This window comes from Antedon bifida, chromosome 1 (genome assembly GCF_963402885.1).
Source record: "Antedon bifida chromosome 1, ecAntBifi1.1, whole genome shotgun sequence".
Lineage (NCBI taxonomy): Eukaryota > Metazoa > Echinodermata > Crinoidea > Comatulida > Antedonidae > Antedon > Antedon bifida.
In genome coordinates, this window is record NC_136226.1 from 13,489,596 (window position 1) to 13,516,096 (window position 26,501).

General features: G+C 33.3%; 4 protein-coding genes across 6 annotated transcripts in view; 1 reads left to right on the plus strand and 3 right to left on the minus strand.

Moving 5' to 3' along the window:
* LOC144843042 (small ribosomal subunit protein eS26) overlaps positions 1-26,501 on the plus strand; it is a 136,090-nt gene that overhangs the window by 17,604 nt on the left and 91,985 nt on the right. The window contains exon 1 of one of the 2 annotated variants that reach the window (XM_078699708.1): positions 7,087-7,090. The exons of the other annotated variant lie outside the window; for it this stretch is intronic. Within the exon in view, the coding sequence (XP_078555834.1) occupies positions 7,089-7,090 (2 nt within the window). The 5' untranslated portion in view covers positions 7,087-7,088. Of the gene's footprint in view, positions 1-7,086; positions 7,091-26,501 lie in introns of those variants that run through there. 2 annotated transcript variants of the gene reach the window in all.
* Positions 936-5,784, minus strand: LOC144838515 (prostatic acid phosphatase-like). The gene is made up of 10 exons (XM_078693948.1): positions 5,678-5,784; positions 5,282-5,377; positions 4,599-4,838; positions 4,016-4,108; positions 3,625-3,717; positions 3,335-3,458; positions 3,094-3,188; positions 2,864-2,970; positions 2,450-2,625; positions 936-1,950 (listed from the first exon to the last, which is right to left on the minus strand). Exons 1-10 carry the CDS (start codon positions 5,753-5,755, stop codon positions 1,820-1,822), a joined length of 1,233 nt encoding a protein of 410 aa, XP_078550074.1. The 5' UTR covers positions 5,756-5,784; the 3' UTR covers positions 936-1,819.
* LOC144842952 (electrogenic sodium bicarbonate cotransporter 1-like) lies at positions 6,711-19,866 on the minus strand. Its single transcript, XM_078699580.1, has 23 exons — positions 19,737-19,866; positions 16,523-16,665; positions 16,261-16,419; positions 15,825-15,981; positions 15,409-15,569; positions 14,700-14,936; positions 14,072-14,235; positions 13,715-13,957; positions 13,483-13,576; positions 13,164-13,302; positions 12,799-12,973; positions 12,576-12,709; positions 12,165-12,377; positions 11,531-11,783; positions 11,288-11,401; positions 11,001-11,168; positions 10,690-10,868; positions 10,205-10,277; positions 9,930-9,998; positions 9,347-9,520; positions 8,589-8,732; positions 8,239-8,372; positions 6,711-7,734 (listed from the first exon to the last, which is right to left on the minus strand). The coding sequence occupies exons 2-23, from the start codon at positions 16,620-16,622 to the stop codon at positions 7,638-7,640; spliced, it is 3,381 nt and encodes a 1,126-aa protein (XP_078555706.1). The 5' UTR covers positions 16,623-16,665; positions 19,737-19,866; the 3' UTR covers positions 6,711-7,637.
* The window catches only part of LOC144842939 (sodium-driven chloride bicarbonate exchanger-like), a 48,617-nt gene continuing 43,958 nt past the window's right edge, over positions 21,843-26,501 (minus strand). For both annotated transcript variants that reach the window (XM_078699560.1, XM_078699569.1), the window contains exon 22: positions 21,843-25,920. In XM_078699560.1, the coding sequence (XP_078555686.1) occupies positions 25,758-25,920 (163 nt within the window). In that variant the 3' untranslated portion in view covers positions 21,843-25,757. The remainder of the gene's footprint in view (positions 25,921-26,501) is intronic.

Consider the following 26,501-nt stretch of genomic DNA (forward strand, 5'->3'; position numbering starts at 1 on the left):
CTAACTATTATATCTTCCTTTTCACTGATTAAACATTAGTATAAAGAACCATTCGGTTGACAGACAGATCGACAGCTCCCAATTGTCATTTAAAATGCCTTTATGTTCACACGAAATAAGTGCATAAGCTACATTAAACACCGATGGGCTATTCGTTAACTCATGAGCTGGTTTCATTTGGTATAACCAGTGAAATGTATGATATTTACTTTATGATGGTTGATTATTGTATTGCATGCATGCTTTAAAGTACAACGTCTTGGTGCGATAATCTTCGGCGTAAAATCAAAAAAGACAATTGAGTTATATATTCCAGATACGCACGGTTATAATGTATAAATAAATGCTTTATGATAGGGTAGGGAATTCTGTGAGCACCTCGTCTGCCGCATGCTGGCTACGGCCCTATCACTGATTCATCATTCACCAATAAATAACAGCATTCATGTCCGCATCCAAGCCCCCACCACCTATTTTACCTGAAGGGGGTAATTAACTATATAGGCCTACTAAACTAATACAAGTTTCCAACGATTCGAGATTTAAAGATCAATACGAATATTTCTGTTTTTAAAATAACTAACCTATTCAGTCTGATAATCCTATGAAATGTTTTAAAAAATGGAAAAACAAAATGCTTACCTTTACCTTAGAAAGGAACAAGAATACTAAACGTTCCAGAGTAAAAGTGTGTTCTACTGTTTCAATATGGTAACACTAGGATCACTGCAAATACCAATATATTGGTATAACCAGTGAATTGTACAATATTACTCTTATGGTTCTTGATTATTGACTACATGCATTTTGAATCTTAAGCGTATAAAATAGGTAGACAACACAGTATCTATATTCCAGATACGTACGATTATATGTATAAATGTTTTTATAATGGGCCTACATATTTTCTCTCCCTCAAATCTGTGTATGATATGAAGCAAGAGGTGATGGTGGTATGAATGTCATCCAATTGCTTACATAAAGCTCTGTCTACACTATGAAACTTTATGTGGCAAAAAATGTGATGTGCCCATATATGGACATGATGTCATATTACTACCATATTTAAGCATATCACTACCATATTTGAACACATCACACTTTTTTGTCACATAAAATTTGATAGTGTAGACAGAGCTTAAGCTAAGACTCACAGTCTAGGTATTTTAGTAATGAAGACAACACAAACGACAACATTAAATCATAATTAGGCCTATATTATAATTATATAATTAAAATCAATGAAATCACTATTGATAAAATAAGAAAACAAAATGAATTATGTACAGTTTCGAAACAGATACGGTACGGTGGTTGGCCAGATTCTTTTCGCCATGCCTTACGGGTTTTAAACATTGTAATACAGTTATAAGAGTTATAAGCACGGAAGAGTAGCCTACAATCTCTTCTCTGGCAAGAACTTACTAACCTTTTAAAATATGATCGAAGACCACATGTTTATCAATTGCAAACGGGGAACAAATTTATAAATACTACTACTAAAGTCTACTTTATCGTCTGAAATGTTCAACCAAAAGAAATTAGAATATTCTCCTTATGATTGAACAAGTTGATGCTCGGAAAATAGTACATTTGAGATACGTTTAAAGGATGCAAGAGAATACAGTTTTAGCAATGTTTTAACATAATATGTTTCTCTTTTGGTTTATAATAAAATGTTATATTTCTGTGTGATCCTACGACTCAAGTACAAGAACCTATGTAATGTTCCGAGCATTTTCTAAAAAGGAAATGCGAGAAATGATCAACTATTCTCGTCTTCCGATTCTTCAGATGATACAGAGACTTTCATGTATTGTCATAAAGTCTCTCCGTGTTTGTCGATGAGGTAACGTTTGTGGCGCTGTTTTACTTCACTTCGACAAAATAGTACGGCCAGAACCAGCAACATAAGGAACACAGCTCCAGACATAAATGCTATGATAACGTCTAAAAGGACACAAAATAAAATGGGCATATCATAAAATCATAACATATGGAGATCACTACTATTCTTTATATTGTAAAGTACGAGAACATAGCAAGCTATTAATATTTATAGAAACCTTAATTATTATTATTGAAGTATATTAATCTAAGTGGATTGGTGAACGCAACATTAGTGTAGTACAGTAGAATGTTTCAACAAGGGGATGAAATTAAAGTACTTGGCCACAAAGGGCGCATGTTGATATTTCGGCACATGTTAAAAAAATAAAAAGTGTTCTTTTTTTTCTTCTTTTTTTTGAAGTTATTAATGAACGGTTTTTCTTGAATTTCAATAGGCATGTTCTGTAAGTATATACCTATTAATTTAATTTTACTTGGCAAAATAGAATTATTCCAAGTAAAAAAAACAACATTGTAGACACTTAGGCCTACTTATGCATTTTTTAATGAATAAAAGATAATAATGTGCAATAATAATGGTAGTACACTGAATGCTTACATTCGTTCATATAGAAAGGTAGTCTGCATGCGGCATCCAGATCTCCTGGTAGAACATCAGCAATCAGGCCTTTGAATCTTGCATATGGGCATAATGTATGGTTACATCCTGGTATTTCAAGTACATACGGATCTGCATTCGTGTCATTCTTGTACCATAGATTCACATAATACGTTCTAATGATAAATTAATAATAAGTCAATTTGGTTCGATATATTGTAGGCCTACTACTATGAATAATTAGCAAAATACGCAAGAATAAATAACCATCTATTTACTAATTAACTAACCAAGTGTCAAATCAATGAAATGATAATATATTATTTAAGGTAATAATAAATCAATATTTTGTATTAATGTTTATGAAATGACATTTTAGTCTACAACGATTCAAGTAATAGTAGTTTTTCTTACTCGTTGCTGTTTTTCCATAGTTCTACTCCTACACATGCGCCGTAGGAAGGCGCAACACCATTGTATACACCTAACGCTGACATAAGTGCCACAATCGTCGTATCGTGCTGCAATAAAAACAATGCAACATCTACTATTGAGGCATTTTATTGCCAATTTGATTATTTGCTTTTTAAAAATGTTAATATAATATTGTTTTTGTTCTTCGATCATTATATTTTAGTATTTACCATTGAGTACATGTCCATACGTCTTTGTTTCTCAAGTGGCAGGGTAGATATAATTTTCTGATCCATATTCGATACAAGTTTTTCGAGTAGAGAACCTTTAAAAAAATTATAATATGTATGTTTTGTTAATAAGAAAGGTTAAAAAACATTACGTTAACAGTTAGTTAAAGATCTACATATATACTACAAATTTGTGCAGACAGTTTGTTTATTAACCGTGCATTACAGTTATAATACATACCCCCTATGAGTCGTTGTATGCCATGCTGTTTGTAGATGTACGTTAGAAACGCGTCACATAACGTCACAAGTTTACTATAAACGTCATCTGTGATCCAATCTGGTTGTGTATGATTGTGAAATCTCTAAAATGAAGATTACAAAGAAAAGTTTCTACAGTTTTATATATTTCAACTGATGGTGTACCATACTGTAATAAACAATAGATAAAATATATAAATAAACAGGGAACTTTCTAAATATTATATATAATATTCTCTTAATCTCTTATATTTAAAACAATTTGGTTACCTCAACTTTGATTGGATCAACAAGGCTGTAAACATCAGACATATTTAGCGAGTGTCCATATCCTGCACTTCTTGAAATATTTTTCAAAAATTCCTGTACAAAACAGAATTCAATATTTAGTGCCTAGGCCTATAATACTTATATAAACTATTGCAGTTTCGGGTAAAGAGCACCTCATGATTTACAATGTGGCATGCCTCCTTTTTTTTTTAAATAATGCAAGGTTTTTCCGAATGTTAAACGATAATTAAATTTGTTAGTACGTTTTGTTTTGTTTTATCTCATCTTTATTATCAAAACGAATGCCTAGGAATGAAAATGAATAATTATAGTACCCGGATGTGGTACCACAGCGATGTATATTGATTACAACGATATACATATCTCTTACCGCATTTTCGATGTCCATTTTCTTGAGCCAATCACCTTTCAACATGTTCATGTATAACAGATGATAATACGGGCAAACTGTGACGTTTGGGACCTAATAAACATTATTAATTGATTACTACACAATTAGGCAATTATCAATCTAAGTGATGCTAAAATTGCATTAATTTGAATACTAAAACATGCCACTGAATATAGGGTTAAGTTATATCTGCATGATTAAAAGGAGAAGATGTTGGGCTTTTGTAGATCTAGATGTTATACTTTACCATTTTTATAAATTATATAAGTTATTTGCACATTTCTTTCATTTAGCTACTGAGGCTGGAATACAGATGTTAAGTTGGTAGTACTTATTAGTTAATTACTAATTCTTAGTAAGCCTACTTTTATATTAATATTTAACTTTTGCATTATTACTGGTACAGTGTTACTGGTGAGTACACGTAGTACGAGTGGTACGAGGCATTGCTATTTGTTTTCACTACTGTTTTCTCCCTAAAACAAGTGATAATGAACCTACATTACTCAATCTCTTTTCATGGTTACTCACTCCATTCGTTGAAAATTAGTTGTATACTTACGTAATGGCTATATATAGAACCCGTATGCACTGGGATTGGTTGCCATAGTATGGAATTGTTCCATGTCTGCCGATGGTCTGGAGGGTAGAGACCAGCTAAGGTGCATTCTGCCGACATTAGTGTCCTATCCACATCTGTACTGACCACTTTCAATTGGTATCTTGAATAATCTTTACTGAGGAATCCATTGTATTTTTGTCTTAGAAACTGGCCTAGTTTATACTGCTGACGCATCCCAGTCTAAATGCAATATAATAATAATAAAATGCTATAGGCTTAATAGTTAATAGATAATTACTGACAACCAAGGAGAGAAAGCGAGAACTAATATCTAGTCATCAGGAGCTACTGAACATGATGAGCAAACATAGTTGGTTTTCAGTATTGCTGGACCTAGGCTCTGGAACCACATACCTTTGCACATTAACAAACATTATTATTGAGCAACTTCAAGTCACTACTCAAAATTCACATTTTCTAATAGCAGCGCCATGAGCAATGACTGTTTGAATGGCGCTATATAAATGGAACGAACGATTGATTGATTGATAATAAGTAACAAACAGTAATGATAAGTACCAACGATGAATATGACTATAAAGAGGAATATGGAAAATAAGGCAGAACTACCAAAAATTTAAAACGGAACTTTCGTTCGTCAGTAAATGTAAAGCATTACATACCTGAGTTAATTGTCCAAATCCTTGTTCCCAAAAGTCCTCCTTATATCTGGAGTTTGGGTACGTATGCATTGGAGATCTATCTCCATGGCGATATATCTAAATTAGTAAAATAATAATCCAGGTTCCATTACCAACATACAAATAAAAAAACAATTGTTAAAACAATATTATCTAACATAGTAAGCATAAATGTATAATGACAAACTTTAGAAAAAACAATTGAAGTACTGTACTTAACATTATCATCTTAAAAATATCTCATACTGTCCTTTAAGGCTATTCTAGAATAAAGGCCTTTCAGTTATGCTTTGAGAATACAATCAAATCTAAACAGATAATGCTTGATTTGACTATTAAAAATAGGATAGACAAACATTTAACATATAAAATACTTACCAAATTTACAAATTGCAATTCGTCGGCGTTAACTAAAATCAGCAAAATACCCGAAAAAAATAATTGCGGTAAAAACATACTGACGAGTAAATAGGTTGCAGATACTCTGTGAACAGAATAGAGATATGCAGTGTCTCTAACAGTCTACCTGGACTTTTAAAATCTCAATTGGCCACTTAAAAATGAATATAATTATAACGGTAGGAAAATACTGTTTATACGTATAAGTGGAAGTCTACGTAAGCCAAAAAATTGTATATAGGTAATGACGGAGGTCCAAATTCCTCGACACGTCATCATTACTGGATAGCAGAAGAAGTACTAGCGTGTACAAGAAGGTGCAACGATTGTTATAAAAGTGCGACAGTACACATCACCACCCAATTCTAAAAACACGCCATTCGATTCCACAATTTTAAGCCGATGATAAGGTTCTTAAGATTCGAAAATTAGGGCCTATGTATCTGGTCTACAGTCTGACTTTAATTTGGACAAACCGTCAGAGTTTGGCAAACTTTGACAACTGCATGAAAAAAAGTTTGCTTAAAGGCCCATTTACACTAGGACGATAATGATCGACGATAAATATAATTATAAGCATGCATTTGTTTTACATAAAACAAAAGAAATTAGAAAGGTTTTCGTTCTAGAACTATAAGACATTCATTTATGCTGTCTTTGATAAAAATAATATTTTTAAAATTCCAATCAAATGACGCCATGATAAATAAAAACAATAAAATCATTGTATTGTCACGATATTTTTGCTCTTGCTAATCATGACGTCGTGTGAAAATATAATTTTCATCAAAGGAAGCGTAGATAGTTATTTTATAGTTCTAGAATGAAAAGTTTTTGTATTTCTGTCCGCACTTTAGTCGAGCAGACTCTGAGTTTAAAAACACACATTTGGTGTTAGTTTGCAAGTGGGCTTAATGTTGAATTAGCTATCTATTTCTTGTTTATGATATAAATAATGAAGGAACTATTTAATTTTTGTGTAATGTTTTATTCATTCAAACCAAACACATGTGATTGAAAGTAGCATTTCATATACATTACTTTTTTTCTACACAACACCTTTCTCCAATATTGCAGCCGATTTTCTCTTTCTTTATAAACAACTTGTACGTTCTTTCTTACACCTCATTACATTATTGCATAGCTTTAAAGAATATTATACATTTATTTGTTTGTCATGTTTTCTTGCTATATTGTTAGTTAATTATTATTTAAAACAAAAAAAACCAAATATGATAATATAAATATCCTTATACATTGATATTTATCTGCTTTAAGGTAAAATAGAAACTCAATCATTTCAGTAAACAAAAACAAAAATATATATACAATAAACAACATTATCCTTTCGAATGACGTAACGTGAATATGCATGTAACGTACCGTGAATATGCATGTGACGTCGTATAGCTACTAGAATGACGTACGGTAATATGCAAATTCATATCGGTCTTTCACGTTACGTCATTCGTAGAGATGGAATCTACTGACGATCAATTGGGTTTCAAGTGTTATATTTTCTCTTAACTGGCTTAGCTTGCTTATTTCATTTCATCGGAATTTGTTATTAGAATCGATAATTTACATCACTTAAAACCATAATCATATTAAACACTAATTGATATATAGCCTTCATTAAGATGACAAATATGCACTACATAGTTTACGTATAAAGTATAAACTTAAATAGATCAGTTAAAACCTCTATCCGTGATAGATTGCAATAAATGTTATAATAATCACCCTAAATAATTCATTCATACAAGTATATTAAATTATACGGATACCATTTCCTTTATTAGGTCTTATCCCCTCCATCATGTCTGTGTATGAATTAAAATGAATTCAGGCATTTTTACCTAATTTGCATATTGACCCAACAGGGAATAAGTTTGTTTGTAGGGATTACTTGTTTTTAATCCTTTTAATATTGTAATTTCTATAGTTTTGTTTCCGCTCTTGCTGGCATTTGGATCGTCACGGCGTCTGCAGATTCGTCAACTTCCTCATCGACTTCTTTAATACCAGAAGCATGTCTATAAAAATAAATGAAATTAAGTTATAAATAATATCGAAATATGCGGAGAAGCTTCCCAATGAATCCGTCACAAAAGCTTCGTTACCGCTAGAGACGCAAAACGTAACGCAACGAAATTGGATTATTCAAAGAGTCGCTTTCCATTGGCCAAATCGCTTGCGTTGCGTCTACGTCCTTGCGTTGCGTCTCTATTGGAAATACCCGGCCCTCTCGGTTTGTCCTGATCAGGTAATGTAATTTGCCGTTATGCGTGGTTCCCACTAGAGACGCAACACAACGACGTAACGCAACGTAAGGGATTTGACCATTCACAACCGATGGATTATTCGAACAGTCGCTTGTCATTGGTCAACTCGCTTGCGTTGCGTCTACGTCCTTGCGTAGCTATAGAGAAACGACGTAAACTGAACAGTGTTGAAGTCGTTTCTTTACCCGTTTTCACTGGACAGTTAGTTGGATAGTTAATTTCATTTTTATTACGTAACATAATGATAAAGGTTACCTCATTCTGAGTGCATTGGTGCCTGTGATTGTCTTTCCATCTTCAGTGTTAAACATTATCTTGTCCGCTGGAACAGTAAGCGTTTGACCTCCTTCCAGAACTACACTGATCGTACCTCCACGTGTGCGAATTTCCTTTAAATATAAATAATGTATTTAAAACACAATTGAACACACAATTTGGTTTTATAGGTACTGTATCATGGTCACAAATGTTCGGCTCGAGAATATTGTATTAAAATCAAGATTGTGAGGTAGTTTGCCTATTCATCAAATGCCTCACAATCATGATTTTCACTCGAAAGTTTGATCATACATGATTATATGGTATAAACTATAATAATTAATTACCTCTTCTTTCAACTCTTCTTCAAATCTGATTTCGTCTTCTCGGACCTTCTTCGTACTCTCGGGTATGATATCATCTAAATAGCTCAATTCATATTCAGTGAAGAAATACTCCATCACCTTTCGGATGACTACGAGTGCTAAGACCTACAAACAAGACATTACTAAAATTAATAATTCGCAATAAGGATTAAGGAAGCCGGTCTCGCATTGGTTGATCAACATGGAGAGGGTGGATTTGTCTGATGTTCATTTTGAAACATACAAAATGCAGTTCATATCAGGGATGTGATAGCGCTGTTACAATCCGTTATGCTTGATTAATATTAATGAATGACGTAATGCATAAATGGTCATAAATAGAGAGCATGGGTTAAAGAAGGTGTAGACCTACAGTATGCCTTCATGCAACAAGCCAGATATGTTTTGTATTGACCGGAATAACAGGAGGAAGCTGTGCATAATTCATCGTTCAAAGATGCGTCTCATGGGTTGACACACAGGCCAACTCAGACTGCGTCGTACGACTGAGTCGTCTGATTCGCCTCGTCGGGAGAAAATTAAACATGTTTAATGTTCTCCAAACTACGCCCGACGCTATGATAAGACGACTCGATCGTCTCGTCGGGATTCAACTCAGACAGCACCACACCGTCTCGTAAGACGCAATCTGAGTTGGCCTTAAGAATTATAATTTGACGTCCTCGGTATTAGCTACTTAATGATTCTACATTAATATATATATAAATATTCAAACTTACCATGAGAGGGAAAATGATACCAGCCTTAGACTTTTTGATTACCCATAACATGGCCAGACAGATAGCTTGAATAAGGGTGAATATATGAACACGCCATAACTTAACATGTCGAAGGAAGGTGTAATCCGGCTGATATTTTGCTGGTGTGATCACCAGGAAGATACGTTCTACAAACTGTAAAAAAAGGTCTGATTAGTCTACAGCCATCGAAATATATATTGTAAAAGCATTCTCTTTGACGAGACGACGGTAATCTATTTACACTGTTACGCTGCCTATAATTATTGTTTATAAAATATTAACGATTCATCGGCACTATTTTAACTATAACATGCCACTACTTATAGCCTAGATTCTGGACTGGGATTCAACTTAATTAGTAGTAAAAAGGTAGAAAAAAAAACTATTTTGGCACATATGGCGTTTCATGCGTATAATACTTATTATTATGCTCGGATCGGATGTTGTTTTCAGACAAAAATTGAAATGCCGACAGGTGGATTAACATTAAAAAATACAATAACTACAAAAGGAAAGTCTAACTACTACTGAGTAATATTGAAAATAATGAAGGGGTAATTACCTGAACACCTCTGAGAGATGAAATTCCCATATATAAGAACACTCCATATAAAACAGGCATAGGAATAAACTGAAAATAACAAATAAGAACTAAGTATAGATAGTTTATATGAGAGCTGAAAACAGTATAGTATATTGCTATTTGCCTTAGATTATTGTTGAAATTCATGTTAACATATGTACACCTTTAGGCATAATTAATGTGCCATTAATACTGGATGTTGTAGATATGTTACCAGTAACCAACAAAACACATTCGAATTATTGTTAACTTACAGATAAAAAGTCCGTCATCAAAGATGAAAGTCCTATCATGATAAAAACTAATAAACCAGTTACACGCTGTTCCCTGTAAAACGTTGAATTTAATAAAGTAAGATTGTTAGTTTTAAACAACAATGTTATTGGATGTTCACTGTTATAACTGTTGGCATGATATTGCGGGAACGTTTGTGTCATGCTCTCTTTATATTATTTAGTTTATATTTATATTTTTAATGAGATTCTACAATAATAAATATATACATTTTTGCTTGAATGACATGGATATTATAATGATAAATCTTTATACTTTTGATTTGTATACAGATTTTATAAGCTTGAAACAGGTCATGTAGGAAAAAAGTGGCTGATGCAAATTAGAGCAGAATCGGATATAGTCAATGCTAGTTATAATATGATTTGTATAATGTACTCCAAATAGAGTTATTACAAACCCAGTTAACTACTTATGATATACGTATAGAAGAAAAAATCTTTACCTGCAACCCTGCACTTTAGGAGGCTCTCCTGGTATTTTTGTTTCTGACATGACCCTTAAACTATCCACGTGATTGATAGACAATACGGTTGCAGCAACAAACCATGGTAGACCCAAAAATGACATGATCAAAAGACCAATACCGACAATCAACAAGTCCAAATGATAGCCATAGCCTTTCTGTACAAAAATGACATCAAACATCAACAAAAGTTCTTTTTTTGTTCGTGTTCGTCTGCAGCCATTACTAATTAATATTCATGAGGTATACTTTTGACACATTAATAATTGCTATAAACGCATATTATTTACCTTCAGTTTGTTTTCTTTTCGGTTAACAATGACTGCTGTAATCTGCTGGTCCATAAAGATGAGAATAGAGCAGAGAAGAGCTGGAAGGATTGCCACGATACATAACCACCAAGGATTGTCCTCTGGGAATGGATTCACAAACCAACCTGTTCGTTCAGGATTTGTAGGCTAGGAAAAAACACAGAACAATTAAAACGATCGTATAATGACCTGTTTTATCTCCTCTCTTTACACTATTCCGTTTATTTATTCCCAAACTCCTCTTCCAGACCTGGATTTACACTCACCTGGAAGTTAGATGGGACGGTCAGTTTTGGCGTCGGTAGATCCATAGCCCAGTCAATAAGCGCCATTGCAATGAATGAGATGAAGACACCAAAATCAGAAATCAGAAAGCGAACCTAAAAACAATGTATTTAATTAGTAAATCACAATGATTTTGAATTCGTTTTAGTTTTCGTTTATTCCTATAGGCCTACTCATAATTTTGCACTTTACATCACATAAATTTGTCTTTAATGACGTCTTACCCATGATGGGAAGAATCGAGAAAACCTGAACATCTTTGTTGACATAGCAAGAACAAACGTCACAAGGAAGAGGATTACAGAGAAGAAAAATACATCTGGCACTGGCATATCTTCACAGTACTCTCCTTCAAGCTCTCCACCAGTGTCCTGACATTCCCCTGGAGAGACCATTGCAAAACTGCTGTTGACGTCAGTGTTGTTGTCTAAACACATACAGTCGTACACTGGATATGGATCGTATAATTCCAGATTTCTGTGATTCGATTAAAAAGAATGAATTTGAAAAGATTTTTAAATGTTCAATATATTAACTAAATGATAACATTAATGTTGCCATTTTGTATTGGGATTGTTGTTGTTTGTAGTATTGATATTATCAATATCCTTATTGTAAACAATACCATGCCATTACCATCATCATATTCAAATTCAAATTTTACAGTAGAACCCCTCTTTTGATACACCCATTATAAAGGGGGCATACCTATTAAAGGGGCACTTTCTATCAAACAAACGAGAGGCAATGTATATGTTTTAACATGACAGCCTATAAAGGGAACCCCTATCAAGGATACACTTTATTAGGTCCCGAAGCCTGATGTGTTCTACTGTATCTATTATTATAAATACTCACCTAGCAACAGGATATTCATGCAACACGTCAATCATATTATGGAACGCCTCAGCTATAAAAATGAATGAAATCAAAGCCGAGAAAGATTCTTCCGTAAAACGAGTAAAGTATCGAACCAATGCACTGGCATCTGTCGCAACAAGCACTATACATAGGAAGCACGTCCATATACCAATCCATAGACGAAATGATAAATAGTACCACCCTAAGCTCCTGGAAAAAATTGTTGTTATTACTTTCAGTATTAGTTCGTAGCAAGTTAAATTTATCGACATAATGATATTACAATATAGAAATAAAAAAACATTGGATCCATATACAGTATTGGTAATAACGACTAATTATAACTATTTTTAGGTATCAGGGACACTCTAGTTACGAAATTCATATTACTAAAAAAGCTGTACTTACTCGCAAAGCTTAAACATAATTTCTTCAAAAATTAGAATGGGTCCTGTACTTCCAATAATGGTAAGAGGTTGTCCCGAAAATAAATGATACATAATACCACAGATAGCAGCGCCTAATAAACTTTCAAATGCTGCCTGAAAAAGCGAAAAGATATTTTTTTAGTTAAGGATACAAGATGTTTTTTTTAATATCTGATTGTTACTTATAGACAAATTAAACTTACTATATTATCATTTGTGGCAGCACCTAGAAGACCTCCAAATGTAATGATAGGTGTAATACAGGCGATGTACATAAAGATGAATGACGCAAAACATTGGATATTCAACGCGTCCGTGAAATCACTGAGGTAGAAAGGAGCTTTGGTTTTTATGTCCTCAAGCAAACCACCAAATATCCTATAGACAGAAATTCAGAGTTAGATTCCATGATATTTAGACAACTACTTTTAAGCATTCTTAAAGGTAACCAAACAATAATATGCCACAAAGATAGATACACATAAACGGTACATTATCTGGTCCTACTGATAAAAAAGATAAGGAATGCTTTTGTAAAGGAATGAAAAGTGTCAAAAAGATGAATTACTTTCCCGTTCTTTGAAGCGTAAACCCGTGCCCTTCTTCCTCCTTCTCATTATCTTCACCTTCTCCATCAAGTCTTCTTCGTTTATCTTGTGATATGGTCTGCTTTGGCGGTTCGATTCTAATTGAAGGATCCCAGCTGCCTATTTAATAGCCAATAAAAAAAAACCATAGTTTAAATCGTATATTGTTTGCGGTGCTGTAGGCAAATATCGTGTATGGCACCTTCTTGACACAAATGTATGGACGTTACACCAGTATTTACTATCGGTATGTTTTTTATGTGATAGATTCTCTCTTTTACTCCTTCTTAAAATGCATACCTGGAGGCAGCACAGTTACTTGATCCATGAACTCATCGATACCAGCCAACAAATCTTCTCTGCTTCTTGCTTTGTATGCAACCTCTTGGAAAACCTGTTATAACAAGAACATTAGCATTAAACGTTGCCATAAGTAACACACAGACCTACTTTCTTCTGGATAATGGACACACTTTTTGATTGTCAAACCATTACTTCTACTAAAAGATATAACATACAAACCGTTGCTTACTTCGTCAGACATAAGTGTGGCGATACACCTTCCAATTTCGTGGTAACGTCTGTTGTTTTTTGTTGGTGGTCCAAGAAGAAGGAAGACAAATCTTGTTGGGATTGGAACTTCAGTAAGGTCATGCAAGATAGAGCCCTCCTGAAGACGCACAAATGCTGTCATTGGTGTTTTCAAAAACTCCACTTCTCCAACAAGAACATTGGCTGCTTCTGATCCCGCTGGTACTTTCTTCATAAATTTGGCCTAAAAGAAATTTAGATCAAAATCAACATTGTTTAGATTTTTGATTGAATTAGTTTTTATTCCATTTTCTACGATAAAAATTGGCTTAAATACGTAAATGAAATCATATCTTACGGTGGCTGATCGTTTTTCCTTGTCTTCAAACTCTAACGTGCCAAACGACCCACGACTGGTGGCACTGCTCGCCAGATTGTCTGATGATTTGTTATACTTGCCAAAGTTAGGTAATGATGCATTTTTCCTGATTCCACCACTTTCTGCGTCTTTCGCTAATGCAACTAAAAATAGATATGAAACTTATAGATTTCTAAAAGGTTTGTAAGCCTACTGTATATTGATACCCACTCAAGTAAATGTTTTTGGAGTCAAAATATTAAGTTGTAATTGTTTATATTGTTTATTCAATGCAGCTTATTTTTAATTGGTTTATCTCATTATAACTTTGTTTTGTTTGGTTTTGACTTAATTTGTGCTACTTAGTTTTGTTATTTTTGTATTTTATAAGTAATGATGGAGTAAGAGCAGTTTTCTGTTTGGGCTCATTCCTATTACTTGCTCCTGGCAAGATGAATTGTAAAATGTACTTTTATGAACTTTTGCCGAATAAATATTATTATTATTATTAAAAAGTATTAAAATCGGCATTTATATTCGATACCCGGGTAAAACTATTATAGTTTATTGAAGCATGTAAAACATCCTTCACACTAAATGGCCCTGCTGTATACGTTATGACACCCACCTTGCTCCATACTTGCTGACCCAGACCCACTAGCAGTTCGTCCAATCTCAGATAGTGTTCTGTCGATTCCGGGATACAAACTGCTCCTTCGCCGGCCCATGTTCTTATCAGTCTGCTTCTCTGATTTTGTCTTCTTCTGCTTGTGATGTCTATGACGTTGGAGAATAGCATCACGAACACTAGCTCGATCATTCTCCTCCAACATACCACGGTTAATTATGTTGTCCAATGTAAGATCTACGATAGTACAAATACATACAATAATTACAAATGTTCGATTCATGATTAGTACTAATTTATTCTATTTACTATTTCAAATTATTCATTCATCAACATCATTATGTATTAAAGTTCCTCTTTTTGCTGCGTAGTAGCTATTTATATTCTGGACAGCAAATTGACCTCTCGTCACACTTATTGCTTGTCAGATCCGAAAGTTCACTGTTTGTCTACAAAATATGGCCTAAGACGACCTAGGCTAAGTTTACGGCTTTCGCTTTCTGCAGTGAAATCAGTTATTGATTGTACACTTAGTTCATAGGAGGTATTTTGTTATCCAATGAGAAGCGTTCTAATATAGACATTTGGTTTGTGTCTTTAGGAGGGTCCTGCGTCATCACTAGGCATTATAGGCCATAGACATCCGCACAACACTCATTTGCACTTTCTAGTTACTAATCTCTTACGTAAAAGTAAACTGTTAACCTACTAGTGATTTCTATTAAATTCTCAGCATCCATGTCCAACATTATCGATCCATTCTTGATACACCTTCTTAGCTCAAATAGACTGTGCATAGATAGTGCAGCGACGTGTGGCTTACTCCATCGACCAGCTCCATGATCTACATTCTCTTCGTACTTAATCCACCTGAAAGAAACCATGAAGGAATCGTAGGTTGTTCAAAATCACATTATTTATGTTTCTCATCATGATATTACGCCTCGTTTCTAACGTAATATATTACATGTTTTTAATTGTTTCTTAAAAATCAGCATTTTCACGTCAAGATATTATGAGCAAAATTCAATCAAAAAGTTGAATAACAGTCATCACCACCTCCTCATATTTATCCCCCAACCAAACTTAATTAACAGCAATACAAAATGTAACTCTGCAATATACCTGGCAGTTTCTTTCCACTCGAGTACCTGGCCATTCTCATCATAAAACAACTCCTCCATTTCAGAAAAGATTGGGTGCCTTGGACCTTCTTTTTCCTCGTCGTCACCATAATGTTCTCCCTCACCAAGTAAAAAATGGACTCGTTCCGAATACTCCTCTGTAAAAAATACGATTGTCATTTTTATATTGATCGATTTTCTGATTCAAACTTTAAAAATTTGGCCTATACATATATACCTGGTACTTACAGTGTATTGAAAGATTGGCTCAAAATCGAAAATGAGTCGTTAATACCTCACATATGCCATAAACAAAAGACAACTCGTTGGTTGGTTGTCTATCCCATTTTACATGCAATATACGTGGCAGTTTATAGAGGTACACGCCACTTATAAATCTTTCCACTCCGTCTAATTCATAGTTATATTGTACTTACTTCCTCCACTCAAAAAATCTCCACCGTTCGGTAACTCCTTTGTAACGTTGCCATTACCGGTACTTTTTTTGGGTTCTCTGTGTCTGTCTCTTTCATCTTTTTTGTTACGTGAATGTCTTATTGGTAGATGTATTCCAACACACATATCTCTATGGTTACCTGCAAAAAACCATATTAAGAAAAATATATATAAGAAATTAGATATTTAGATATTAGATATAATACCGTACAAAAATCGGGAATGCCGTTCACTCTCACTTACTAATAGCATTTTGAATTTCACGGTTGTCACGTCCAAGCGAAGCAGACCGTGTGTCTACTATCACCTCGTCATTATCGTCTCCAGTCGGTATCGACATCATCTCGAAGTAAGGTATATACTACGCTTCAGAATAGTGCCGGTATCTGAAATATATAAGAATATTAATATACCTTGAGAAAAAGTTAACTTTAATCGATTGTTTTTACACACTGTCCCTGATTTGTTTTAAATGATGATCAATCTCAGGTTTAAAACATGTGCATGCGATTCCCATTCTCGTTTTTGTAATGCAACACAGTCAGAGATAAATCTCTATAATCAAATAAAATTATTTAATATATATTATATTGTAATCTGTCTTTTATCATTTTTTTATATGTATCGTACCGGTTCAATATCGAAATGATGTTTCCCTATTCTACACTATTCATACGTTGGGTAACCCGGATGTTTCTGATTATCCTTATGACACTAACGTACAATAACAACCATTCAATAATTGAGGTATACTGTACACATGGGTTAAATAACAAATCTCCAACTAATTACTAAATATTACATGTTAAATTCAGACGTTGATGATGAATTCTCGTACCAACTTCTAGCTACCACCGTAATAATTATTATTGATCCAACACACGAATGTATGACAATTTTAACAATGACAGATACATAAATTATTCAACAAAATAACTAACCAGAGCCAGTCTATCACACCGGATATAAAAATCATGTTCAAGTGAAAATTTGACAGTAAAATCCAGAAAAAAATATGACGGCGTTTGCCTTTCATAGACAAGAAATTAAAAGACAAAAAAAAAAATATATTCATAAATATTCATGAGAAGTGTTTTTCAATTAATAACGGATCGGAGTTTCTGAACTTAAAATTTGGTTCCGCCTAGGAACGCAACGCAGGGACGTAGACGCAACGTAAGCGATTTGATCAATGACAATCGACAATTCGATCGTTGTGGTTGGCCAAATTACTTGCGTTGCGCTTACGTACGTTCTTGCGTTGAGTCCAAGTAGGAACCAAGCTTTAGGATGAGAAAGAAACAGAACATTATGATAACGTGGATGAAGTGTGAAACACAAAAAGGAAGCTGCGGTTAGAAGTAATCTCACAACTGACGAATACGCTTAGATGACCAGCTAAATAGTCCGAAACGTGTGGAGGTTGCCAAATTGATATTTTACATATAAAGGTCAAGAAAGGGTATTTTGTAAAATTAAGTCTTAATTATCTATTTCCCGCCAGACATCCAAGAGTCTCTACACAAGGCAACCTGGGCCGGCTATGATCTATCTTCAAATAATATAACAATATAACCTATGGCAATATTAGAAACAATGTATATACCGTATCTCTTTATACAGAAATCTTGAGTTAGTATCGTTTAAATAATTAACTTTCTCACTATGCTTCAAATAGTTAGTTAATAAAATCTTATATTGCGCCGGTTTCCATTACAAATTAGATGCTCATGGCGCATTGACACAACAATGCAATTAATGAAATTATGCAGTAAAGTCAAAGTCTGAGCTGATGATAAAGGTCTGAAGCGCGCAATCTCGGTTCTATCTTTGATGTGGGCATGACTTTGAAGGCCATGTTAGTCAAATTTCTAAGTCATCATCTTTTCATTTGAGAAAAATTTGTCTCATCAGGAAGTACCTGAACAATTATGCTACTGAACAACTATAAAGAAGCATAACGATAAAGCATAGGTTTACATTTAACATAAGACAAATAACATTAGAATATACTGCTACATATCATAGTTATCAAACATAATTATGAGATGAGTCATAAAAAGTGTGAACATTTATTATTATGAGCGACAGCTAAATTCATAATGAAGTTTAATCCGTTGTTTTGTATACAAAGTGTCAATGTGACGGGAAATTATTACAAATTGTATCGGGATGATGTCACAAATTAAACCAAATATGACAAATATTACCAAGGAAGAGTTACATTATTATTATTGAAGTCATTTCACTCCCTGATACTACACAATGTTCGACAAGATGTAACGTTTGGTTTCCAGGTACAACAACTCACACATGTAACGAAAAACCGAACTTAATAAATTCGCGTTATATAATTAAGACTACTACAACTACAGTGTCACATTAGCACTTATATATCAAGGGCGTAGGCGCAAATGAGGTTACTAATCACAAGCGATAGTTCTGTGGATGCTCCATCGTGTAGTGAATGCTCAAAATACTTGTGCGCTTACGTACGCTTTTGCGCTGTGCGCATCCAAGTGAAAACCAATCTTAAATAGTGAAAACCAATCTTAAATAGTGAAAACTTTGTTACGAAAAAATGTAGCAGCACCTGTAATACCGTTGATCTATGCGACAAATTTGCTATCAAATGGGAATTACAAAGTGCGAATTTACGTAAGGCATGGTTTATAGAGGTTTTAACAAAATCATTACAAAATATACTATATTATATATATTGCAATTGTTACAATGTTCAGCCGATAATTTATTAAATAGTTACATAGTGGATACATAGTTGACACGGAATCATTTCTGAATAGGATATATAGATAAGAATGCTTTACAATTGTTATCCTCTACAGGTCTATATTCGAACTATTTTGAGTTTTGTTTGATAGGTGCATATCCTAAAACATACATTGCTAAAGATTAAAACAGTATTTACTAACAAAATAATGTAAACCGTTTGTAGAGATAAACATTAACCGATGCAAACACAGACCTCTTGAAATGCTATGTAGGGTAAGGGTTCGTACAAACAAAATAAACGCATTAGAGGCAATTATTCTAAGGATGTTTGTGTTTAATCATAAAATGTGTAAACGGGTTGTAAAGATAAATAGTAGAATAACAGAATTCATGTCAACACCTCAACATCCTATTTAAACAAAGTTGATACGTTACTACGCACGTTAAATTAAAACTTCTTTTTGTAGATCTAAACTTATTCCGGAACATACACTATTAAGAGCATATTGTTATCATATAAAATAACGACAAAAATGTGATTCCTTATTATAGTATGTACTAACAATTGTTCCATTTTAGAATAACTTAAACGAATTTGTGTCGAATACATCAGATGATACATCACTAATTTAATATTGTTTGCTATTAAAAACACATTCCAATAAGTATTGAAAACACTCACAAATGCTTGTAAATTTAGGTTAGCTGTATAACTGCTACTTACCTTTAAATTGTACGATATATAAAGTTTCCCCTGCCAGCAGGAGCAATGCTGATCCAAGAACGTAAAATTCAAAGAATCACTCCCTAGCCTGAGTCATTTGAGTAGAGGAACAAGTTTAGCAAAGTTTTTGCTTATAAATGCGGAAAGGACGCGGCCACGGTTACTGAGTCATACTACGGATGGTTAGATTAAGCCAAATTTGGAAAAGAGGAAAACATTATTATAACAAGCCAAGGTGCTGAATTTGTAACTCAGTTGTACATGACACAACTGAGCACACTTCGGACATAAATGTGATTTTCGCATCATATGGAAAGATGTTAAGAATTAGAATCACACTTTGTGCAAAAAAAAAATACTCAAGAATGTGCTCCTCGAATTTAACTAAAATTGCACGCGAGTATCTTGCGTGTTATTGTATACAGCACTATACAGTTAGACCATACGTTCTAGTTGTACAGTTCCATCACTTCACTTACTCACTCTTGAACGATAGGTTTAATCGTGTACTTTGATTTCCATGAGAAATCGATAATGAAAATTGCAATGTTTATAAAATGATAGCAAGTTTCCTACATATTTGTTTACTATGATTGTTATATAAGAAAAAAATACAATCGAACGATTCCTTCTTTCAAATTTAACTTCCTCTGGTACGTTGCACAGAAAAACAATAAAAATGGAAAAGCAAGAAAGAAATTTGCATTATTTTCATGGTTCACACGATTTTCTATCGAAACCATTAACTAAACTGCAATATTTCATCTTTCTGGGGTTCAAAAGCATTGGCTCTATAAAGACATACGATTAACTACAAAAACCAATGGGTATAATAAAATCCTAATCATAACATGCAATACTACAATTAAAAGACTTTTGAAGAAGATAAAGATGTGGGAAAAGGAACATAGTTCCAGTACACCGTCTCTTGAATGTGTCACCAAATGTCTTGTTTTAGACATTCACTCTTATTTAGGTTATCCAGGGAGTCGTTAATCGGAGCTACCTCTATGCGTATGACGAGGGAAGAGCAACTCTTCCGATCCTTGGCATGACTAATTTTCAGAAAGACAAACAAAATGAATTACCGTAAATATTCTAATAGTAACCCACACTCTAATAGTAACCCCCACTTTTAATAGTAACCCATAGGGGTTACTATTAGAGTCACAAAAACTATTGATCGTTTATGATGCAGTCGTATTTTGAAAATAAGGAATTAATGCATATTGATCTCGGGAGTGGGGGGAAGGATTGAGTGGTTTTTAGTTCAACCAAATTTGTTTATTCGTACTGTTTTAGTATTTTGCTATGAGTTGCTGACCGGAAAAGTTGGGGTGGGTTACTATTTGCAGGTGCCTAAATTAAGATTAGTAATAGTAACCCACTACTCTAATAGTAACCCCCTTCTAATAGTAACCCACCCTAAAAAACAATCAAAGAATAATAACTCAGGGTTACAATTAGAAGATTTACGGTATGAACAGTGAAAAAATATTCTATATTAAATATTACAAAAATAATACCTTTGTCCAAACGGGAATACCACTGTTGTGGTCATCAAAATAATGAAATCTTTCAAAATACGCAAGATGACTAGCTGTATATCAAAATGATAGTATGATTGTTCAGTTCTGTCATTTCAAATGGTTTATCAAGGCTCAAATAATGTGTTATCTGTGGTTTAAATAGATGAACCAACCAGCAAGTGTTAGGGCGGTTTACATTTTGGGTAGGAAATCGTATCACCTTCAACCGGGGACAGAGTCCAATACTCATAATCACTGTGGGCCATCAGTTGAAAGTTAATGTACATTAAAAGAATAACTGTTAGATCTATTAATAGTACGTTTTGTATGAATATTGTATGCAGTGTAGTAGGCGTACCACGCTGTGCAGTTGCGTAGACTTTCAGTAATACTGAATTGACTGCTGCATCAAAATACAGCTTTGGCGTGCCATATACACCATTTTTTAACAAATGACCATAGGCCTAATTATACTAGATAGATGGTTTTTCTCAGCAGGTTATGAAAGCATACCATAGTTTATCATGCTAATATCTGTAAACAAATAGTACAAAACAATAATGCAATTAAAAATGTGTTTATAGGATTAACAATTTGACCAATTTATTATTCACTGAAAATTATGAAAACAAATTCGCGGTTAGTTAAGAAAAAAAAAAGTGACACATTTAAATTCATCAGCACTTAAAATATCAACTAATCACGGAATGAAACCAATAAATATAGGATACTAATAAAATTTCAGGGCATAACCACATAAAATAAATAGGAAAGTATCATATATTTATCGGCTATAACTTAAGATATTTACACCACACAAATATCAAGGTTGCTTAATCTTTCAACGGCGGTTCGTGCGCCCAGTCTTTTCTAACGGAAATAATCACATCACTTAAATATCATAATATAATAATATAATATCAAGAACCTTTTAGGAACTGTATGTACTATTGGAATGCATTACTTTATTACTTGTAAAATGCTTAACTAACACGTGAATAACAGTGGCAGATCCAGTAAGCGCAACATTTTTAAGAAACGAAAACTTGTTTAATTGTTGACGTGTACACTTCCAAATGACCCAAACATGTCATCAAACCAACCAATCAAAAGAACGACTGCCCTCCCCCGCACCCCCTCCAAATAAACAATATCTTTCTCATTGTGGATCTGTCACTGAATATCACCTTATGTCAACGATTTGTAAACTAAAAATGTAATGAACCATTATTTATTTGTTCTATACTGAATAACAAACACATTTTACATTGGCTTAAATGTTGTAAGGAAGCACTCTCATTTCTCCACAAAATGGTGTCGTTTATACATAATCTAATGACACACTACAGATGGCGGATACGTGGTCCAACTCGATTTTGAATACATTTACTGTATACAACATTCCACTATTTAGCAAAGCACCACATCTTAAATCTAATCCGGCATGTAATACAAGTGTTACATTAATTGGGAGTACTGAGCAGAGAAATATTACATGTTCAACTGAAGTAATTGTCATCTATATTATTATTATGTCGAGTCCTATTGAATTGTCGTTCACAGAGTTTTGTCAAATTATTATCGGTTTTTGTCTATCAGGCTTAAAATGTATATTCTTATATTTGCATATTTATGTTCTTAATTAACCCAGCATTATTCGGATCTAAAAGATGATGCCATTGTTTATCTCGGTTACGTTTAGGATTAGGATTCCCATATTCCCTGAGTACACTATCACATTCATCGAAATATCCGGGATTCGGAATTGTAATACATATATCATTGTATGAAATCTAGTTTCTTATTTTACTTTACCAAGCTTAGACGTACCGGTAGGCAATATGAAGACATTCGATACCCAGTAAAGAGCTTAATACAAACACCATTAATACTTGCCAACATTTATACTTAAAATTAAACCTACATATTACTACTTCAGCTTCTATTAATTTTTAGAGTACCGTTTATATCGCAATTTACTCAACCTAAAATGCAAGTTTATTTAAAGCATTACTACAATTAACACTTTATTTCATGTGGTATACGATTGGGTAGACGTCACTATTCTTTTGAATTATGTAATTTTTCGTAGTTTTAATGAATTCTTCTTACGAGTACGGTACTTTACAACATGAAAGGAAATACACTAAATATTTGTGTATAACGTATATATTTACGTATACCAGTTGCGTTTAAAACTAAAGTATATCGGAAAGAAAATAGTGAATGAACACAAGTGGTGGATACACCGTAGGAAAGAATCTATCAAGTACTAAATGTTACAATATTCAATCATATATTGACACATGTAATTTCCCCACTGATCTTTTATACATATGATAAAATGCCACTTTGTTTTACTCCGATAATAGTAGGCCTACTTTTTGTCTCTGATTTGATGTCATTGACTGCATAAGAACAGTTTCTTATATTAATCCACTATTTAGAGTCAGCCTCATAAGCCCTTAATCCATAAAGATCTAACCTACATACATTAAATATAATATATGTTTAATTGGTACAATAAGTATAATCCTATATCATATTATATACTCCACTGAATGAAACAGACTTCACCCGAATAAAAAAATAATTTCTGCAGAAATGTACAGGTTCTATTATATTTCATTTCAACAAGGTGGTGGGTTAAATGAAAGGACCGGTGGGTTTGAAGGGAGAGGGTTGGATGTTTACTAAGACTGTACATGTCTCCCTCCAAACTAAAAGAGCTGAATAAATGGAAATAGAACAACAATGTGCATAATGCTTGGTTCCCATTAGAGACGCAAAACAAAGACGTAACGCAATGTAAGTGACCAATCACAAGCTATGGATTATTCAAACTGTCGCTCATTGGTCAACTCGCTTACGTTGCGTTTACGTCCTTGCGTTACGTCCTAGTGGGAATCAAGCTTAACAGTTTGAAATGTGTAGTGCGACGACAAATAGGTATTTTAATTCTACATGATCTTTTTCAGAGAAAAAATATATTAGTATAAGTATACACACAATCCTATTACAAGATTTATTAACATACTCTTGATTTTTAACTTACAATATACGAAGAAAACGTAAACTCTGTTGGTCCCAGGTGTGAGCTTGACTTACCTACTATAGAATATAGTAATCACTGGTTTGACTAATTTTTTTTAATTAAAAAAAATAACATTTAATTACGGAGGACCGATAATAGTATTGCCTAATTATGGTGGTAACTATTTCTCTTAAAACATTTTATCTATTTAAAAAATACCTATTTTAAGACAAAATCATGTGTGTTTTATCAATAGTAAGTGTATTATATGTGTACAACCTCAAATCTATAATGATTACACAGTAGTAAAACCCCCTTTCTGTGAAATTAAAGAGGGGAAATATATTTTCCACCACTACAGTAACCCTTAATAAGATTAGTAAGGTGTTGAGGCCTGAGGGTGTCATCTTAATAAGAATTCTACTGTAATTCAATCACCAAACTTACAAACAAATTAATGTGATTAAACAGAAGAACTTTTTCTAGGAAACATAATATCATAAATAATAAAAAATTCATTATTTAACTTTGCAAGTGCAATATACATTTGCCATAGGTAAGATAAAATTAATCTAACTAATGAATTTTAAATAAAAGGCTGGTTTCCACAAGATTGCTACAAAGTTCCATGCAGCAATACTGTGGAAACAGTCATATTAATCTTTGCTGTACATTTAACTAAAGCACTTAATAATTTAAATTGCGAAAAACAAATTGCTATATTATAAAAAAAAAAAGAAAAGAAAGAAAAAGTACAGTATGATAATAAAACAAAAAAGGTATTCAAAAAATGAAAGTTATTTTAATAAAAATAACAATTTTTGTAATTGGTGATCAATAAAATGTAATGAACAATTAACAAATGATGATTTTACAATCGCAGATTAATCAAAACGATTGTATAAATGATAGTTAAAATCAATCATATATATGATCCAATATTGTGACTAATCAAGATTTCAATGATTATGATGTGTCATGTCCAATAAAGACCAAAGCTTGTTAGTCGTGTTATCTATATTTATAGCATTAGCATGAAATTGTTCATTTGTAAATTTATAACGTATTGTTTGATTTGCAAACTATTGATGTTTCAGTGATTTTCAACATCGTTTGAACTTGCTTTTTTTACCGACGCAAGTCAAAATGTGCATACTTTTGATACTCGACCGAATTTCATGAATCATACAAGATTTCAATGATTATGATGTCATTGATACTCATTCATCTCAGTTCCCACCACCATGCATGTTACCTATCAATCAGGACTAAAATTATTATATATATCTATAAACTTTTATTACAAGGCTTAAATAGTCTTGCTATAAATAGAATGATTTTTTTTTTGACATTCCTGTGAAATATATTGCCGATAAAATTTCAGGTTTTCTTGAAACTTTGAATGAGATAGAAGTTCAATGATTGATAATAATAACAATAACCTTTGTTTCATTATTTCTATATAGTAGTTTCAGCTGATTGTGTTAGTATTTCTGGAACTTCAATTATTATATCGCCATCTTGATTACCTGGGGCCAATAAAGGCGCCCTCTCCGGGCTCGGACTACCTGGTATTGTTGAGAGTTCTTTTCCACAATTGTTCATTGCTTTTTCTTTGGCTCTGTACAAAAAAAAAAGACAATTATTATAAAATGATAATAATGTAACATATCCACTTAAAATTAAGGCTATGTTTTGTGAGACCATGTTGTGAAGTCTATGGCAATATATAAATTAATACATTCCCGCCGTACCACGCCAAGAGGATTGAAGAGTCGCTATCCAATCGAGTTTGAACAATACCATAAAAGCCCCAGTGGTCTAATGTTTAGGACATCTGCATATCAAGCAGAAGGTTCCAGGTTCGAATCTCGGTTGGTGTGACTTTTTCTCATTCTCACAGATTTCCTCATCTTTATCGTTTCAAATGAATTAATTAAATTTCAGTATATCACCGGGCGGTTTATAATTTATTTTGTGCCTGTGATGTTTATATAAATAAATACATTTATTTCTTGGAGCTGTGTGATGCAAAAGTCAGTAACATTTATATAGCAGTTTTCCAATTATGTTTAAGTAAACAGATGGTGTGAGGACTGCAAAAACAGATAGTAAAAGAGAAAGATTAAGTTCATTGGGTCCATGTGTGAACTATTACACTGAAATTAGGTCACAAATCTAACAAAATTGAAAAAAGGACGT

What these genes read in the sequence shown, in the direction of transcription:
- LOC144838515 (XM_078693948.1), bottom strand. Translation starts at nt 5,755, where the DNA reads ATGTTTTTACCGCAATTATTTTTTTCGGGTATTTTGCTGATTTTAGTT. An exon ending in GTTCTATATATAGCCATTAC is followed by an intron (nt 4,109 to 4,598) that starts GTAAGTATACAA and finishes AATGTTTATTAG; the next exon opens with GTCCCAAACGTCACAGTTTG. An exon ending in CTATGGAAAAACAGCAACGA is followed by an intron (nt 2,626 to 2,863) that starts GTAAGAAAAACT and finishes ATTTATCATTAG; the next exon opens with AACGTATTATGTGAATCTAT.
- LOC144842952 (XM_078699580.1), bottom strand. Translation starts at nt 16,622, where the DNA reads ATGATGTCGATACCGACTGGAGACGATAATGACGAGGTGATAGTAGAC. An exon ending in CTCGATTCTTCCCATCATGG is followed by an intron (nt 11,402 to 11,530) that starts GTAAGACGTCAT and finishes CATTGTTTTTAG; the next exon opens with GTTCGCTTTCTGATTTCTGA. An exon ending in TGATGACGGACTTTTTATCT is followed by an intron (nt 9,999 to 10,204) that starts GTAAGTTAACAA and finishes TGTTATTTTCAG; the next exon opens with TTTATTCCTATGCCTGTTTT.